This window comes from Anastrepha ludens, chromosome 6, assembly GCF_028408465.1.
Source record: "Anastrepha ludens isolate Willacy chromosome 6, idAnaLude1.1, whole genome shotgun sequence".
Lineage (NCBI taxonomy): Eukaryota > Metazoa > Arthropoda > Insecta > Diptera > Tephritidae > Anastrepha > Anastrepha ludens.
Window position 1 is genome coordinate 82,990,393 of NC_071502.1, and position 20,681 is coordinate 83,011,073.

A 20,681-nucleotide genomic window follows, 5' to 3' on the forward strand; every position below is an offset into this window, starting at 1 on the left:
GCATAATTGAGGTTCTATGCCGTTAATGTGCCGAATTATCTCATCCTTTAGCTCTCGAATAGTTGCTGGCTTATTGACGTACACTTTTTCTTTCAAATAACCCCAAAGAAAGTAGTCCAACGGTGTCAAATCACATGATCTTGGCGGCGCAAAAGAGCCATTGTTTCGTTAGCTGTGTGACAAGTGGCACCGTCCTGCTGAAACCACATATCGTCCACATCGATATCTTCCAATTCGGGCCATAAAAAGTTCGTTATCATCTCACGATAGCGAACACTATTCACAGTAACTGCCTGACCGGCCTCATTTTTGCAAAAATACGGCCCAATGATGCCGCCGGCCCATAAACCGCACCAAACAGTCACTCTTTGTGGGTGCATTGGTTTTTCGGCAATCACTGTTGGATTATCATTCGCCCAAATGCGGCAATTCTACTTATTGACGAATCCACTGAGGTGAAAATGTGCCTCATCACTGAAGATGATTTTCTTTGATATGCATTTTGATTTGAACGCTCGTTTTCATAATAAGCCTGAATAACTTTAATGCGTTGCTCGATTGTATATCTTTCCATGGTTCAAATTGAGTTAGTCTGAGATTGAAAAATGTCAAATAAAACTTGACGTTTAGGTGCGGTTCACATTCAACATCGGCTCCTACAATTTAACCACCCTTTATATGAGGAATGCTGTTGAAGTGACAGTCCTTGGCCGGATATAAAGCCGGGTCGTTCCGGTAACATAGAACTGACTGTCGTGAGTATATTTAATTCCAATTTGTTCTTGGAATTCGCTTGGATCTGTAGAGTCAAAGCCAAGTCACAATTGCAGATTCATAATCACTAAAAGCAAGTTCAATTTTGCTCTCTCGATCAGATAAAGCACTGAATAACGGATTGAATCCGCGTTCTTCGGCAATAGCTGTCCTTGACTGAAGTCATTTGAAAAAATCCGTTCATAGGAAATGTCGTGATTGTGGTGCCTCGCAATGTCTCAATGCATTACTAGCGAAGCGCTAGCTTACGTACACTAACATACCTGTATGTATGTATAGTATACCTGTTACGTCCGTTTGCAAATCGCTCGAGGCGAACTTTTTCAATGGTTCGCTGTACATATTTGAATGAACCTGGGAAAGTTATAAGAATTCCTTTATGAAATTTGCAGGGATTACAGAGCACAGTTTCACCTATTAATAAAAAAAAATTAAGAAAAAAGCTGAAGCGGTATTTTTCACAAATGGAAAAAAAAAATTCCCAAACATTTTTAATAAAAAAATTAAAAAATTACAAAAGAATTAAATTTTTTTTTTTTTTAATATTAATTTTCCTCCAAAAAAAAAAAATTTCTAATGGTAAAAGTACTTGACTGCTATACCAAAGCTTTCAAAATTCAATCAACGGAAAAAAAACATTAAAAAAATCTGAGGGAGTGTACTTTTCAAAAAAATTACGGAACGAATTTTCCTCCAAACTTGTGAACAAAAAATATGGCTCTTTTTCTCAAATATTTTTTTTTATATTTTATCCTAAAAAATTTGTAAAAAGATGTTTATAAGAAAAAAGATGTATATAGAAAATTTTGCCTGGAAAACTCTGCCATAATTTTCCACATTGAAAAAATCTCAAAATCATAAAATTTGTTCCGAGACTTTTTCAATAATTTTATCAAACAAATAAATCAATTTCTAGAATAAATTACGACAATGTTCAAAATACTTGGAGCACTTACATACAATCGTTCAAGTATCGATGTGCTCACGGTAAGAAATTTCCCTGGAATGAAGAGGTTATCGCTGAAACCGAGGCCTATTTTGAGACAAAAGATAAATCGTTCTACAAAAGTGGTAGTGAAATGATAAAGCAGCGCTGGAATGATTGCGTGGTTCTTGATGGATATTACGTTGATGAATAAAGCTAATTTGGAACAAAAAAGAACGTCATTTCTTAGTTAGACCCGGGACTTTTCAGCCCAAGTGTTATAGTACAGGGCCATCGAGGTAAATCCGGAATGTTGAACTTAAAAACAAAACTATTGGATATTTACTCAAAAATAATTTTATTTGCACTTAACTTTTTATAATGTGAGTACACATATCATAGTTGAAAATTATTCAATGTAACCTCGATCTCGTGTAATTACCTGCTCCAGCCGGGACCTGAAGCGCCCACATGCGCGAGCTACCTCCTCTTTGTCCATTGTGGTCATCACTTCCTCGAAGGTTGTCTTCAGAGCGTCCTTAGTGTTATGAGGCTTCGCGTTAACTTTTGCTTCAACTGTGCCCCACACGTAATAATCAAGAGGATTGCAGTCAGGGCTTGAAGGTGGCCAAAAATCTAGTGACCAGTGGTAGGGTAGGTTATTCTGGAGCCAAGCCTGAGTCTTCTTTGTCTTGTGAGCAGGTGCGGAGTCCTGCTGAAACACATATTCTCTTCCAGCAGCCACGCGGTCCATCAAGGGTTTAACAACTGTAGCCAAACCACTCAATTATCTCTTTAGGGCTTTTTCCGGCGCGAAGTGACTCTAGTATCGCAGCTCTTCTGTCCTGCTCTCGACTCATTGTTTCACTAGCACTTACTCCGGCACTCCAATGTCAATCAGAAAACAATACACTAAAAATATGTCCTTCTATCAGCGGTTTTAGACTTAACGCTACTGCTCCAGAGCTTTCGAAATGTTTTCCGGATTTACCTCGACGGCCCTGTATAATTGGCGCTTACAGCTTTTATTGGGTTTCTGACAGAGCTTCTCTTACTATTTGTGGTGTGCGTCTTAATATTTTTTCCACAAATGGAGGGGCTTATGCTGAACGGCAGATGGTTTTTTATGAGGAGCTTTTTCATGGTAGTAATACAATCGGAGGTTTGCTAATGCCCTCCGAGGGTTCACTGCTATTATAAAAAACTTTTTTTTTATCAATTGGACTTTCGTGCACGGGATTTCGAGTCTGTGCAATTCTGAATAGTAGCCACGTACCAAACCATTTGGCTACGGCAGCCGTGAATAGTTAGTGAAATTTCATAAATTTCTTAAAAAATATGCTTCGAAAGTAGAATTTTGTTGGCAAAATTATCGGAGGCTTTAAAATAATAAGAATAATGAGTATTTTTTTTTTTTTCTTTCTGGAAATAATTTTTGTTCTGTCAGGTAAAACTTAATAGAGGCATTTTTCATAATCTTATTGTAGAAAAACTGAGGTGGATGACCCTCACATCACTCGCCGTTGCTCCTCTCGAATATCGTTTGCTTCGCTCAATGTCACAGACTCTGATTGATCAGCTTTTTCACTTTTAAGAAGAAATAAAAAAATCAGCGACAAGAAAAGAAACTCTTTCACTGGGGAATTTCGTTCGTTTTTCGAAAGATGTAAAAAAGTAGTGACCAAGGACAGACAGTGAATTGAAAGGTAAATATTTTATGTAATCCCTTTTTCGACTGCAAAGCTGCACACCTAATGAGTATCAGTTCTTAAGAGATCTTCAAGAATACAGAAATTGCGCAATTTTTCTGCAAGCATTATTTTAAATTTGGCATCTAGTGATTAGTGCTTTCTACTCCATGTGTTGACTTTCTCTCCGGAACCTAGTTTTCTTTCATTTCTTCATTCTTACTAGCTTCTGAACTTTTTGACATATTAGTATCTATAGGCAAGTGGTCAAGCTGATGCGTATCTTATTTGTAAAAGCCACAGAGGAGGTTGCCGAAAATAATCTGTTGGTATGTAATTACTTTGATGACGTATTTCCTTCCTAGGCTGTAAATCAAAACCAGAAGGAAATCAGCTGGCATCACCCGGTTAACTTTTCTATTGTAATTTTACGATGCTTAAGTTTGAAAATTAGAGGGCGTTTGGGCTGTACAGTTAGTTGCAAGATTTATATGCCACTCGACTGTTGCGCGGGGCTAAGTAATTGCAATGACTTCGTTTCGTTTGCGCATAAATTACCATGAGCGCAATAAAAGTCCACAATTTCGTGGGCACTCTGTCAGTGAGAGAGTTGTGCTTTAAGAACTGTAAACCCTTTTTGTTTTTATTTTAATTTCTTTTTCTGTTCATTTGTTGCACGCGTTGAAGGTGTAGCGAAATGTAATGTGAAACCTTAACTGAAGGCGGCAACCGGAAAAAAATTTCATCAATTCAAAACAAATACATACATACATGCGCACATATGTATACTCGTAATTTGAAGTGACGTGTGGAATGTGGTCTAACGCCGGGTGTACGAGTAAGTAGACGTTGCAGTAGAAGATGCACAGCAAGGAGACTCACAATTTGTGGTTAGAACGCATCGTAAAATTTGCCGGCCGACGTCGCGATCGACAAGTGCACAAAGTGGAATACCGCAACACATACACACATACACACACACATCCATACACACACACATAAATTTAAAGTTAAGTGTTATCAGTTCGCTGCAGCCGACAGTGTTGGTACTTAATGAAGATGCAACCAATTGATATCGCCATACAACAACAACAAAAACAACGAACAACAAATGGTAATGAGAGCCAGTAAAAGCGAACTTTTGCCACAAAGCAGCAGCCTCTTGTAGGTGTTCAGGTGTGCGCGCTCGCTCGCTCGCTCGCTATCGGGCTGTCGGACAGGTGAGTGTGTGTGTGTGTGCGTATGCGTGTTTTGATCGCTGTGTGATCGCATTTAAGTTGAGTCCGCTTTTGTGTCAAGCGATTGCTTCAAACGCTTCATATCGCTTGCCCAACCTCAATTGATTTGCATAAAATATTGGCTTGTTGTTGCTGTTGGCCACCAACAAATTGTTTCAGATGCACTGTTTGTTGTATGTAAGGCCGATATGCCTCACTGCTGTTCTGGTTGTTATGTACGCTTTGGTTGTTGGCACTGCAATGTTGGCCCAACAAAGTCGTAAATGTCAACAGGTATTAACGGTGATATGTGACCGGACGCCACCAACCAGCAACTAACAACCAACGCAAACAAGCCGCTAATAATTTCTTTTATAAACAAAAAGGCATACAAATAAAACAAAACCAAACAAAACAAAAAATACATTTAAGAAATTCGTATAATAAAAGCTTTTGGGCGTCGCACAACTTTCGATCGTCGCAGTAAATCAATTAAATGAGTCGCGTGTATGCAGGCCTTATAAAGCCACAACAACAACAAAGACAAAAATAAAAGCTGCATTATCTGACCAACACTGTGGCACTAATAAAATGTTGCATCTTATGTGGCAAATGCATTCAATATGCAAATGCTCACACCTCAACCCTTCCTCTTCTCACTCACTGATTGCTCAATTCAAGCTAATGAAATATGCAAGCGCGAAATTGCGAAAAGGCAATGGCTTGTTAGTTTTGCTATTGCTCTTGCCCGCTTGTCTGATTGTCTGCAGACATCAAAAACACCTTCATCTGGCAAGTAAATTAATTTCGCGGCAATTTACAACCTGCTTACAGCGTCGTTCACCAATCAACACTCTCGAGGCTTATCGGACCTTTTTATTAGGGATGCATTAAGCTGGTAGCTACGATCTCGCATAAAAGCATACCGTACGCGGGTATGTAAATATACTTACGCACATACATATGTACGCATAGGTGCTCGTAATCCTCTCAAGAGGCTTGAAGCATCTGCTTATGCGTGATTTTCAGTGATTCATATGCAAGTTGGCGATACAAAGTTTTACACTCATAAATAGCGATCTGCATACGATAATTTAAACTGGTTTTTGGTAGCACTTTATTTGTGCTATTTGAAGTCCTTATTTGGCGAAAAGATGCAGGTGGAGAAAACAAAAGTATTTGACCTGAAAGTCTGAGCTTTCTTGAAGAACTGTAACTATGAATTTTATCAATAAACACTAACGAAATTAACCCTTATCTATATTATTCGTGCTCACTTATTTCTAGAGTTTATATTGGATTTTGAGCTTTGGTGTATTAAGAGACTTGGACTAGAATTTTGTGGCAAATATTTTTGTAGTACATTTTAACCCGTTTTATGGGTATCCCTCTGTTATGAGTATTTTTGGTATTTTTTGAAAAAGAGGAGTGTATTTTTTGAAAAAGAGGAGAGTATTGAGGAGTAAGAGGGTTGAATTGTTTGACAAAAATATTATCCATTGCTTTTTACATAGAACTGCTGAATATATCAGATATCTAAAACGTAGGAATCACACAGTTTCCTATGCCGATTCAAGCATGTAAAGTAAAAAAATTTAAAAAAGCTTAAATTAATTAAAAAAAAAATAAAATCCTGACTTAAACACTTAAACTTTTGAATCGCGGAAACATATAACATATGGGTTAAAAAGTCCTGGGCCTAAGAAAGAAACCCTTTTTTTGTTCAAAATTAGTTTCTTTCTTCAACGAAATTTCCATCGAGAACAACGCAACCATTCCAGCTCCGCTCTAACATTTCAATACCGCTTTTGTAGAACGACTTATCTTTTGCCTCAAAAGAGGCTTCAGTTTCAGCGATAACCTCTTCATTCGAGCAAAATTTCTTACCGGCGAGCATTTTTTTAGGTCTGCGAACAGCCAGTAGTTGCTGGGAGCCAAACCTGGCGAATACAGTGGATGTGGCAGCAATTCGAAGTTCAATTCATGTAGCTTTGGAATTGTTTTCATTGGCCTGTGACACGGTGCGTTGTCTTAATGAAACAACATTTTTTTCTATGCAAACTGCGGACGCTCCTTCACAATTTTGGTCTTCGAACGCTCCAATAACGGTATATAATATTCACTGTTGATAGTCGATAGTCGATGAATATTAAGCCGCGCACATTCCAGAATACCGAGGCCCCAACCTTTCCAGCCGATTGTTGTGCTTTCGGGCGCTTTGGGCGAGGTTCACCAGTTGCTGTCCACTTAGATGACGATCGTTTTAATTCCAGAGTGAAGTGATGGATCCATGTTTCATGCATTGTCACATATCGACGCAAACATTCTGGTTTGTTACATTTAAAGATGGACAAATACTGCGCAGAATCACCAACACATTTTTATTTTTGGTCAACATTGAGCAAGCCCGGCACTCATTTTGAACTGAGCTTTCTCATAGTCCAATGGTCATGCAATATAAAGCCGAAACTTTCTTTAATATCTTTACGATGTCAGCTAATTCACGTAACTTTACTTTTCGATCATTCAAAATGATTTTGTGGAGTTTTCTGATGTTTTTTGACGTTTTTTGTAGTTTTCTGGTGTTACCGTCTGATTTGGACGTCCACTGCGTTGTGCATCATCGGTGTCTCTACGACCACGATTGCAGTCAGCAAACCATCGTTTTACTATTCTTTCTGATGGAACGGAGTTCCCATAACACTTTTCAAGCCATTGCTTCGCTTAAACGGTACTTTTTCCCATAAAGAAGCAGTGTAAAATTAAAAGACGAAATTTTTTTTATCCATTGTTTTCAAAGTAACAAAAGTAGTGTCACTCTTAGCATAATAACTCACGAACTAATGAATAAAATATTGTTGCAATGGAGAAAGTAAGTAAGTCTGCAGGCATTCTAGATCTGGTCGAATGCAACACAAAACCATGTTTGAAATTTTTCATATGCTCCCAAAATCTATACATATTTGTTTTTTGGTATTTGCTTCATTAAAATAAAGGTTGGCAAAAAAGTCTTGCGGTATTTTTATTGAATTTTCAATTGTTCATAAAATTGGTTATAATAATGCGATTTAAGTCAAATATGCGCCGTTTTGTTCGATGACGAGTTCCCAACGATATGCCAACTTCATAATGTCCCTCTTATAGAAGCTCGCTTCCCTATTGTCAAAAAACTCGGAGAGCCAATTTTCACAGGACTCTCTTGTGAACAACTTCCGACTACCAAGCTCATTCCTCATGGACAGAAATAGGTGGTAATCACTTGGTGCGAGATCCGGACTATACGGTGGATGCAAAAGAACCTCCCATCCGAGCTCCCGGAGCTTCTGGCGCGTCTCCAAAGATGTGTGTGGCCTGGCGTTGTCCTGATGGAAGACAATTCGGCCTCTGTTGATCAAAGATGTCCTCTTCTGCATGAGTGCTGCATTCAAGCGGTCCAGTTGTTGGCAGTACAGGTCCGAACTGAGCGTTTGGGCATAGGGGAGCAGCTCATAGTGGATGATTCCCTGCCAATCCCACCGAACACACAGAAGAACCTTCCTGGCCGTCAATCCAGGCTTGGCCACCGTCTGGGCAGCTTCACCGCTTTTCGACCACGACCGTTTGCGCTTCACGTTGTCGTAAGTGACCCACTTTTCATCGCCAGTCACCATCCGCTTCAAAAACGGGTCGATTTTGTTGCGATTCAGAAGCGATTCGCATGCATCCATACGGGCAAAAATGTTTTCTTGCGTCAAGTCGTGTGGCACCCATACATCGAGCTTCTTTTTGAATCCAAGCTTCTTCAAATGGTTTATAACGGTTTGATGACTCATGCCCAGCTCTTGGCCGATGCTACGGCTGCTACTATGCCGGTCTCTTTCGATCAATTCAGCGATTTTATCGCAATTTTCGACGACAGGCCTTCCGGACCGTGGCGCATCTTCGATCACCTCTGCACCAGAACGAAAACGTTGAAACCATCGTTGTGCGGTGGAAATGGAAACTGTATCGGGTCCATAAACTGCACAAATTTTATTGGCAGCATGAGATGCATTTTTGCCTTTATCGTAATAGTACTGTAAAATATGCCGTATTTTCTCTTTATTTTGCTCCATGTTTGTGAAGCTATAACTCACGAACGACTAAAAGCAAACAACAATTAATCAAGCACGTATTAGCACGTGAAAAGAGCTTTCCAAAAAGATCTAGCGTGAACCGATGCGACGAATACAATTAGAACTATGCGCTTGCAAAGACAAGCTTGCGGAAATACCGCAAGACTTTTTTGCCAACCTATAAATTTATAGCTTCGCTAAGTTTTGACCGATGTCAGACTCATATAAGTTTTTTTTTTTAATTTTTATAAAGAGAAGGGTTTCAGATTTCGAATTATATGCATATGTCTAGGGGTTTCTATAGAAAGTTTAGAGTTATAATCGATAAAACTGCAAACGTTTACTTTTTTTTACTTTGTTTAACTTTGAAGATTATTTATTGATAACTTTCTTAAAAAATTGCTGCTTATTTGTAGATCGAAAAACTGTTTTTTTGTTTTTTCTTTGTAAGAATAAAGATTTTGAGTGTATACGTAAATTTGTAAAATCTATAAAATTTTAAAAGTACGTGAATTTATTTTGCAGTTCCATGTAATCATTATTTAGCAGCTCTGCCATGATCATCACTGAATAATATTTTCATCTTCTTTGTGCAACTTCCATATCATCGCCAATACTTAAAATTGTCTCACGCAGTCTCTGCATATGAATGTTTCCCGATTTTATCATAAACATTTTTTAACTGTGTACGACAGTAAATTTCCAGCTTCTCGTTAATTTGAAAGTCTTACCCCCGCACTAAGTAAATTAATAGAACTTATAATACGTCTTTAATTGACTGCCTCTAAATTTGGCCGCAAATGGTGCGAACGAATTGCGCATGCACACATCAAAATATTTTCGCTTTTGTAAGACGGAAATTCAAAAGCGAAGTTCAAAGAAAAATAAAGTAATAGGCATAATGCAGTAAAAAAAGCTCGTAAAAATGTGAGCGCGCCGGTGACACTTACACATAGCAGGGACGCTCCGCACAAGTAACGCCTGGCTTACAGATCTTGCCGTCACCAACCATGCCAGCCGGACAGCGGCCGCACCTCAGGCCCGCCATTGTCTCGAAGCAGTCAACACCTGTGATATGAGTGAAAAAGAAGAGGAAAATAAAACAAAAGTGAATAGATGGAGAAATGATAGAAAAGAAAACAAAAAGCACCGTACGACAATAAAAACAACTAATGCGATAAAGGCGAACAAAGCAACAGCAATATGAAAACACATTAGCGCACACATACATACATACATACATACATATGTATGCTAATATAGGCACGCATCTGCGTATCAATCGCCTCGGTGTTTATTTCAGGCACAAGATCGGCTCTTACTTATACTCGTATGCGCCTGGGTGTGAGCTGATCAGAGCTAATGTAGCGATTTGGTTGCAGCGCAATCAACTAAATTTAATTTGACATTTGCCTATCTACTACTCACCAGGATAGCAGGGATTCGATGTGCGACAAGTCGATTCGATGCGTAAGTTGTTGCTGCTGGCCGAGTATTCTTTGCAGCCGGCACAATTCTCCAGCAATTTGCGTAAGTAGGCGATCTCTTCGCGTTGGTGGGCGATATCTTCGCGCAGCAGCTTCACCAGAGCCATTAAGTCGCTGATGGACTTTGCGAGGGCGTCTAAAAGCGGTAGAACACAAACAACAATACTCGTAAGAATAATGATTGAAACAACGCAAAAGTATATACATATATAAATGCTGGTGTGCCACTAAAGCGCAGCTAAATTAAGTCAGAGTTGCACTAAAGCCGTGGCACAACAACTGCTTAAGCAGCACTCGTGATATTCTTATGTGCATACTAGGGATGGTAATTTTTTAATTTTTGCGAGCACGCAATTTCGAGATCTCCTTATTACAATCCCGATATTCCGGACCAGTCCCTTGGATTTTGAACATTTTTTTGAGAATTTTCTTACCATGTAAAAAATTAAAAATAAATGAGTTTTAAATATGCTTTTTTATTTAAAGTGAAAATTAACTCAATAGTAATAAAACGACCTGTTGTAGAATGGAAATTCAAATTGAAGGTATGTACGACATGTTACGCGTTTTGTTATCGTTTTTAATTATTATTTAATAGGTTTTCAGACCATAAGAAATACGTACTCTAAAATTTGCCGTTTATTTTTTTTATAAGAAGTTTGTAAAGTTTTAACTCAGTTCGCACGAATCTGCACAAATGAAACATATATTAAAATATTCTTACATACACATGGTAGAAAAAGTATGCGTTCACCCACTGTTATAAAGTATTAAAATAATTTAACGTGTTTATCTTAAAACTCTCAGTTATTTCTTTTCACTTATTTCAAAGAAAAGTATTCGTAGAGGGTATGAACAAACTTTTTTGGAGTTTGAGCTGCGTCGTGTTCAGATAACGGGATTGTAGTATAGTTACTTAAATAGGCTGAGCAGAAAAAGTGTGTGTTCATTTCGAATAGTGACGATTATTTGCATGGCAATTACGTTAAATTTAATTTTAAATCATTCATGTAGTTGACGCGGTTAAGAACAAATCTAAAGAGGGAAAAATTGATATTAGAAATACATTTTTTGTTACTATGGACCAAAGGCGAAAAGAAATAGATATTGGTGAAAGGAAAATCATTGTAAGTTTGTGGCAAAGTAGTAAGAGCTATCGGGAAATCGCAAAAATTGTTGGGAGGAAATACTCCTCGGTCCAAAGAGTGATAAACAACTTCAAGCAAACGAATTGTTTGGAGTCTAAGCCTCGTTCTGGGCGTCCAAAAAAACTGACGGAAAGAGAAGAACGCAACATAACTATTCTTGTGAAGTCGAATCCACGACTAACAGCAAGCCAAATTTCAAAAGACATAGAAGTAAAATACCAAAAGAAAGTACATCCAGATACAGTAAGAAAAATTCTAAAAAGAATCGGATTTCACGGCAGAGTGGCCCGAAAAAAACCCTTCATATCGCGAGTAAATCGACTTTTAAGTTTTGGAATAGTGTGATTTTTTCAGATGAGAGCAAGTTTTGCATTATCGGGATAAAAGGTCGTAAAATTATTTGGAGGAAAAACGGAGCGGCACTTGGAAAGCAAAATCTGGTACCTACGGTAAAGCATGGGGGAGGGGGTGCCATGATATGGGGGTGTATGGCTAGTTCGGGCATTGGAAATATACTGTTTATTGAGTCGATAATGAACAGACATGATTATCTCGATATTTTAAAAACGAATTTGAGAGAAAGTGCAATCAAACTGGAACTCGGTGAAAGATTTGTTTTCCAACAGGACAACGACCCGAAACACACAGCAGAGATTGTTGGGTTGTGGTTGTTGTATAATGTTCCAAAACAACTTCGCACACCCCCACAATCACCTGACCTTAGCCCCATTGAGCACTTATAGGACGTTCTAGAAAAAAAAATACGAGAGCGTACAATAACTAGCAAGGAAATGCTTAAGAACGCGCTTAAAGAGGAATGGGAAACCATAAGTCCAGAAATAACAGCCAAACTAGTTGGATCAATGAAAAGACGCCTTCTAGAAGTCATAAAAAGGCGTGGATATCCAACTAGCTATTAATTTTAAAACATTTCTATGATCTTAAGCCTTTTATTTTATTATTATTGAAGTGAACGCAAACTTTTTCCGTTTAGTTTGAATGGCCTTTTTAATTTTATGTGATCTCATTTGAAATTTGATTTTGTTATTGGTAGCGAAATATGTGTGATAGTTACGTTTAAGTGAACTAAATAAAACTCATTAAAAAAATTTCTGAAATATTTATTGTTTTGAACTTTTTCTAATGCAAAGAATATTTACATAGGTGAACGCAGACTTTTTCTACTATGTGTATGTCCTCTTTAAGAAAAAATAATTTCCAGCTGCGATGTCCTGCGATTGCGCTTGATATAGGATCTAATCTGTACCTATGTGTAGGATTTTGAAAAATGTGATTCTACCAAGATTGCTAATAAAGATTTTTGTTTTGTTTTAGGTGTAAATTTCAAGTGTTCATTTACGCGCATGCATATTGTGGACACGTGGTTATGTTACAATAGCATTAAAAATGATGTTGATAGATGTCGCCACGTACTGAAGAACATAATTCAAGCTTTAACAAACTCTGAGAATTAAACCTCAGAAGACGTTGAAAATCGTGTTTCTTGGATCTGTTCACAGATTTCTCGATACTGGAAAAAAGTGTAAAGATCAAAAACAAGGCTGATTGCCAAGTACAGTAATTGGTTAACTGAAACCGAATTATGTGTGTTGAAAAATCCTTCTCCGAGCGAACACAGGCAGTGACACAGAAAAGATTTTGAGGATTGCAGCAAGAGGACAAATCGTCGCAGGTTATCCGATCTAGCTAATGTTAATAGTTCCGCTATTCATGCAATACTAAGTAATTCAAAGCAATCAATTTCAAATTCTTTAAAATTCAATACGGACGAAGTTTTGTCTCTATGTAATGAGCCAAAAATCACCAAACATCAGTATTTGTTATTAAGAGACTTTATTCATTCAAAATTGCCTAACGCTTTACCATCTTATAAAAAAGTTCTTGACGCAAAAAACGGTGTTACCCAACAGGAATTGGCGTTACAGAATCATCTGCCGAAATTAATTTACAATGTTTGTTGGACCACACTTGCTCCCGAATTCTCGAATCTCAAAAACCAGTATTGGTAAATATATCTGAATCAAGTTGCACTGAGTATGAATTAGTAGGTAAATGGTGTTTCGATGGCAGCACTGGACAGAGCGAATACAAGCAAAGTTTTTCTGATCCGAGAACGGAAGATGGAAGTTTAATTGTTACATCTTATGTACCCTTGATATTAATTTGTAAATCGATTACCTCTGACACAGATAAGATAATTTGGAAAAACCCTCGCCCTTCCTCCACAAGGTTTTGTCGGCCTATACGTTTTCAATTTGCTAAAGAAACTAAAGCTCTTTGTTTTCAAGAAGAAGAGCATTGATAGTTGATGGTAAAGTGTGCTGTGCTCTTAGTGACTCATCTACGAGTAAATGTTATATTTGTGGTGCGACACCTAAAGAAATGAATGACTTAGAAAAGTGTAGAAACAAACAAGTAAACTACAGTAGATTTGAATTTGGTTTATCACCTTTTATTGTTTATAATTTAAGATTTATGCAAAACTTTAAACGAAACAAAAAAATTTTATATAAAAAATATGTGTACCTAATTTTCCTTTGACTTTTTGTATTAATTATACATTACTTTATTGTATATTATTATTATTATATCTTATATATATTCTTATTATATACCTATATATTACTATGGCGGCCGCCATAGCCGAATGGGTTGGTGCGTGATTACCATTCGGAATTCACAGAGAGGTCGTTGGTTCGAATCTCGGTGAAAGCAAAATTTATAAAAACATTTTTCTAATAGCGGTCGCCCCTCGGCAGGCAATGGCAAACCTCCGAGTGTATTCCTGCCATGAAAAAGCTGCTCATAAAAATATTTGCCGTTCGGAGTCGGCTTGAAACTGTAGGTCCCTCCATTTGTGGAACAACATCAAAACGCACACCACAAATAGGAGGAGGAGCTCGGCCAAACACCTAACAGCAGTGTACGCGCCAATCATTTATTTTTTTTTTTTATTACTTTTTATATGTCTTAATGTTTTTTTAACAAATAAAAACATTTCTCAACTTAAAAACGTACTAAAAAGTCATTTATCACGCCAAAAGTTCTTATGACCGCTCTTCCTACGCGGCGGGACCGCTGTGCAATGGTTTAATTTATAAGCGTTTAAAAATACTTCAGCGTTTACATATCTGATAGAGTAACTAACTTAAGGTGGGTCAAAAAATGATCGATGCAAACAACTGAAAAGTGAACAAATGCATATTTTGTGGCTGAAAGAACTCCATATATTTTTCAGTTCCGTACAATTTAAGCGACATAAATGTAAATTAGTATACTCTATTATATAATCATTTATATTAAAATAGAAAATCAAATATGTCAGTGCAACTTTTTATAGCAGAGCAACAAAACGCTCAGCATATCTCTATTTGCTAAACATTTAAAATCAACGTTGCTTTTTTTATAAATAAGGATTTTTCTATCCTTATTACAGATGCTTTGTAAGAAATTACAAATCTCAAGAATCCCGAGATTGTAGTCAAATATTTCCGAAATTTTCGGTGTTGACATCCCTAGTACATATAGAAATTATGAAGACGGGTAACAGGCAAAAGGCGCTAGCGCTGGCGAGGAAAGGCAGGGTGTGTGTGCGCGCTAAAAATTACAAGTTTGCAAAGCTACCAATGCCGTTGCAGACATTTAAGGCGTTTATTGCTGTAGGAATACTGGTATTCGCTGTTGTGAGCTGCTGCGCATGCGCAACTGCATGTGGGCTGATGCAGATACACAAGGTAACAGCAGCAGCAGCAGCAGCAGCACAGCAGAAAAAATAGCAAAACAATAAAAAAGCTAATAACAACAAAAAAGCAAATGACATATATTTTGCACTATTTTGTACACTGCAATTGCTAATGTGCGCAATCTTTGTTCTCGGCCGAATGACACTGACAACCAGGTGACACCCAAGTGCGCATAACAGCAGTTGATTGCATTGGCATTCGAAGTGCAACAATATGTGACCCTTTGCTTTGCTACCCGGTCAAACGGTGGAAGACTGCCATGGGCGGATCTAAATTTAGCTGACATAGAATATATGCGAATTCAGATTCAGTTTTAGGAAGACTTAAAACATTTTTTTTTTTTTAAAGAATTTTTTTAAGAAGGAAACGAATAACTAAGTATAGCAGGATTTTTGTTATAATCTCGCATAATTCTTTAATAAATAAATAAACAATAAACTTCTGTTGGGTGTTTGGGCGGGCTCCTCCTCCTAATTGTGGTGTGCGTCTTGATGTTGTTCCACAAATGGAGGGGCCTTCAGTTTTAAGTCGACTCTGAAAGGCAAATATTTTGTATGAGGGGCTTCTTTATGGCAGAATTATACTCGGAGGTTTGTCATTGCTTGGCGAGCGCCGGCTGCTATTAGAAAAAACTGTTTCTATTATTTTATGTTCATGCACAAAGATTCGAGTCTACGCACTCGCGAATGGCAGTCACACACCAACCCGTTCGGCTACGGCAGCCGAATTATTTATTTAGAGCAAGCAATTGTCCAATCTTACAGGCTACGAATAGCACAAAGTAACTTACCCAAAACTAATTAGATGCAATAATTTCAAAAACGACCAATTTCTCAAAATAGTGGAATTGATAAGGTTGAAAAATGCTGTCATTAAAACAGAAAAGTCCACGAATACAGTTTGAGTAAGATCATTAAATTCACAAATAAATCGAGTGTTGGGAGCAGTAAATGAATAATTAGTTCTCCTGTTATTCACGCAGAAGGAAGTAAGTTACAGAGGGCGTTGGAAAACACTAGGTTACGTTGGTTGCCACTTTCCTGGCACACTTAGGCCGGAAACCCTATTGTGATGCCACTAGTATAGGCTTAAGCTCCCGCTTTAATTCCTAATGGGGTGAAACCACTTCGTTTTTGGGATAAACGATAAAATACTATGGATGGCAGCCGATTTCAAGTCTGCTAGACAACCAAAAAGTAGAAGTTTAGGCAGCGAAATCGCATTCAAGCAAGACCGAGGCAGTGGCAGAGGTAATGTTCAACGCTCTGCAACTTCTCCTCGTTTGTGCAGCTACTTTACAAAAAATCAATGACAGATGTCTTTTGAGCGAAACCCCTTACATTTTCCATGTGCTCCCATAAAGCAGTGTCCGATGACCTTGGGGAGTATTAAATCAGATTCGTTCTAATAATGCCCTGGTTTGGTTCATTGACGCTTTTAGGAGTAAAAGAAAGGAAGGCTAGGATAGGTCTACGATTTTCAAAAGATTTAGAATTTATAAGCAATAGACGAGACACATATGATGGTATGGGTTCACTAAAGTTTAAAGCGCGAAAAGCGAATCTAAGAAACATTTACTGAACTCGTTCAATCCTATTGGTGGCAAGTTCAGTCATATCATATTGAGGAAGTGGCGTTATAAATACGTAAAGCGAAGCTTAGAACTTTAGGGATCAGAGAATTTAATAAAACAAAAGAAAAATAATATTTACTGCACCTAAAGGGTTTTTTAATAAGGGCGGGTAGATGTTGAAATGGAATAAAATAGCGTTTGCTGTGTGGCACGTAGCGCTGTCCTGCTGGAACCACATGTCGTCTAGGTCCATATGGTTCAATATGGGCCATACGAAATTGGAAGGGCCACCACGTCTACCGAAAAATGGGCGCATTGCGCGCTACGTTTGCGTTAATGAACACTCATTTTGATAATAAAGTTATATCATTTGAACGTGCTGTTCAATCGTGTAACTTGTCATGATGATTTGGCATAAACAACTGAATAATAAACAAAAGATTTGACAGATGTCACCAAAACAAAATGGCTGCCACAGGGCGCCAAAATCGACCCGCGCCAATTAAAAACCCATTATAATCAAGGATGACAGATTGCCCGGTTTGGCCATACGAAGCAAAATTGTAAGAGTAACTTCGGCTGCCACGTCATAGGAGGCAATGTAAAGAAAATTCAGAAGGTGTGGCCAATACCGTTAACCGACTTTGTGCCAATTTGAAACCATCACCTGTGAGGCGACGTAACCGGGGTCATGGCAGTGGTTTGCTTAAGAACATCTGAAATCCATTGCGAATACGTTGATGAAAATGAGAATCCGAATTCTAGCCTGAAACTGTAATTTCTAAGAACACATTAAATTACAATTCAGGTTTTTCTGGGTTCACTTAACCCTTCAGTTTCCAGTGCCAGCTACAGGAGACAGGAGTTTAAAAAAGTGATCTCTTAATTCAAAAGAGTTCTAGAGTAACAAATACGTTGGCTATGCATTCTATATTTCTTTGTCTAACGTCTGTTACAACGTACAACAGTACTTTAAAAAGTTTTTTTTTTTACTTTTGTTACCATAAATGAGAAAATATGTTCAAATTTGCACTGCGCTATTTTATAGAAAAATATCCATTGATCTTGTCTGTTAAAAATCAATCAAAAAAAATACCAGTCTAACGGTTAGACGCGATAGAAGTGAAACCTTCCGTAAAACAAACTGAGGGAGAATGAGACGAAAGCAGCATTAGGAGCGGGATAATTATAGGTTCATTATAATATTGCTATAAAGTTCATATTTTATTTTCTTCATTTTATTATTATTCATCCTCAATGTTCTCAATTTCAACAAATGATACGAGTGGCTTATGATAGCTAAAATATGATACAAATGCTTTGGTTTCGATGTTGTCAACATGTCTTTGAAATACCGCGTCAATGGTTGTTTTTGATCGTGTTGTCGATTCAGTGCGATTGTTACACATTTTTAACTTGAATGTTCTATTGAGAACATCAATTAAAGGAACCGCTGTGTCCAATGCAAAATTTACGTTAAAATCGCCACTTAAAATCATTGGAACTTTATTGTAATCTTTTCTAAGTATCCGCGATACTTCTGGTGTATACTTTATTAAATTTTCGTGAATGAATTCCGTGATGCTATTTATTGATTGATTCGCTGAAATATAAATTATGAGCGTCGTAACGCATATATTTATTACACAGACGTACTAACATGCACACAAACATTCGTAGGACGCTTGGTCTAAGCAAGTATTAGGTAGTGTAGTATAGGTATACATAATGCCTTCTCGCTCACCGTGGCTCCGTAATACGCAGGCGCGCACACATACGTACTAGCATACATACAAACATACATACGTATGACGCTTGAACTAAACACCAAAGCAAGTAATAGACAGTGTAGTATACATACCACAATACTCACTATACTAGCGTGGCTCAGCAGTACGCAGCCACACACATATACGTACATCAACATATAACGCTTCGTAGTGTCGCTTTTTCGTTTCATCAAGTTTCAAATCACTCCCAACGATTCTAAAGAAGTTTTCACTTCAAAAAGTGGTGCCCAAAACTCAGCAAAGAGAAATTCCAGTGAAGTTATTGAATAAAAAATGGTGAATATTTCGTAACTTAATATTTGTTTATTTCAAAAATATTGAATTTTTTCACAATAAAAGCTTCTTTGTACTAATCAATTCTTGAAAAAAACAATAAAATAAATAAGAAATTAAAAAAACAATTTAACTAAATATTGAAAAAACTTTAACTAAATAAAAATTGTAAACCAATTTTCTCTGTAATTCCCTATTTATTTACTTTTTTCCATATGCAAGGAATTTATTCAAATCGGACTTTTTCGCCCACAACTTAGCGAGAGAACTGTTAAATATGCAATTAAGCAAATTACCATGGCAACACAATAGCAAAATATATGTATTTGCCACCATAATTTGCAGTTGCCATAATGCTCGTTCATTTGAACTTAACTGTGAACTAAGAAACACTTTAGGTAACTATGTTTTTAATTTTTTTTTTAAGTTTTGAAAACAAAAATAAGTTTTTGGAAAGGCAGAGCTTTTCTTAATTTCCTATTACAAATTTAATTTTTGTCCAAACATATTTAGTTCAAATAGATTCATGATTCATTTCAATTGGTCGCTTAGTATTCCTTCAATTATATCCACCAATTCGTTGGAATCGAAGAAACAAAAGTGGAGAAAAGCAATGCCCAAAGCAACTCTCGAATCGGTTTGAGAGATGAACTGGGAACCCTCGAGGCCTTGCTATGCATTCAGATTATAGTTCAGAACGCCAGATATCTTTAAAAAGTTATACTCCTCTGCTTCATCGATTATGAGAACGCTATTTTTCAATCTATGGGAATAGACGACAAAGAGTTATGCTTATGTAAGTATCGATGGTAATACTACCGAAGGAATATCTATTAGGAATATTACGAACCCTGCCTTAGTTCTATACTTTAACTTTCAAAATGAATGGTGTGTTCATAAACTGCACAAGGTATGCAGGTGGCACTACTCTTATAGCCGATAGTTAGGACTATAAAGGCTGGTAACTAGCGGAAACCAATGTAGCGAAGGACTTTTGTATGGAAGCACACGGAAAACTGCCTTAAAACTAGTGTAATGCAAGAAGTTAATTGTAGTGGGTATCAGTTCTTCTTGTGCTTGCCTCAGGTGTGTTTTCTTGCTGTTCATGTGGAGAGACCTTTTAACCTTGGAAGCTATCGAAGTCAGTATGTAAATTTCAGCGTTTATCTCGAAGCTGGGCCCTGTGAGAAAAATGTGTCTAATATTCTTCTAATAAGTCAGTTGTGGATTGCAAAGTACTGAAGAAAATACCTAATGGATATAAATTAGATAGGTTTCCTCTTTAACGTCTTTTTTACCCGCTGCGGTTAAAGCCTTTTGAGCCGACCTAAATGTACTTAACTTGATCTAACCGATGGGGGATCGATCATACGGGTAAAATCCAAACTCATAACAAGTATAGAAAAGGTCCCGGTAAGGTATTCGGAAACTAAATATAAAACTTGATAGAGTTAATTAGGCTCATTTAAATACTATACAGGAGAAAAATAAGGGAGATGTGAAAAGTCAAGGGTGAAAAAAATAACTCGAAAACTAATTAATCGTTACAAAATTGAAAGGCCACTGAAAAGTAATTAAAGTTTATATTTTATACGTCTCGTTTTAAACTTTTTAGAAAAAATGATTATTTAAAAATACACGACAGTGCAATCTCTCCTAACGGGCACCTCTATTGGCCGGACAATTCCCTTTATCGGACATTTTTTCCTATACCAAATTGTTTATATCAGAATAAGTTACACTCTCTTTAGTGGGCACATCCCTTAGACGACTAAAGCTGACTAACGGTGAGTGTCCATCCAAGGGAGGTTTCACTGTAAATATTTTCAAAAGCCTCTTTTTTTAATTTGCAGTATCCACACCCACAAAAATTATTTTTGTTGGTAAATAGAAAACTTTATCTTTAATTCAATGTATCCGGTGTTTATTTTAGCTGCATAAAAATTAG

The 20,681-nt window shown here is 37.3% G+C and overlaps 1 protein-coding gene across 5 annotated transcripts in view; it reads right to left on the bottom strand.

Moving 5' to 3' along the window:
- The window catches only part of LOC128866050 (cartilage oligomeric matrix protein-like), a 111,956-nt gene that overhangs the window by 25,362 nt on the left and 65,913 nt on the right, over window positions 1-20,681 (bottom strand). For all 5 annotated transcript variants that reach the window (XM_054106528.1, XM_054106525.1, XM_054106527.1 and 2 more), the window contains exons 7-8: window positions 10,127-10,321; window positions 9,649-9,766 (exon numbers count right to left, since the gene is read on the bottom strand). In XM_054106528.1, the coding sequence (XP_053962503.1) occupies window positions 9,649-9,766; window positions 10,127-10,321 (313 nt within the window). The remainder of the gene's footprint in view (window positions 1-9,648; window positions 9,767-10,126; window positions 10,322-20,681) is intronic.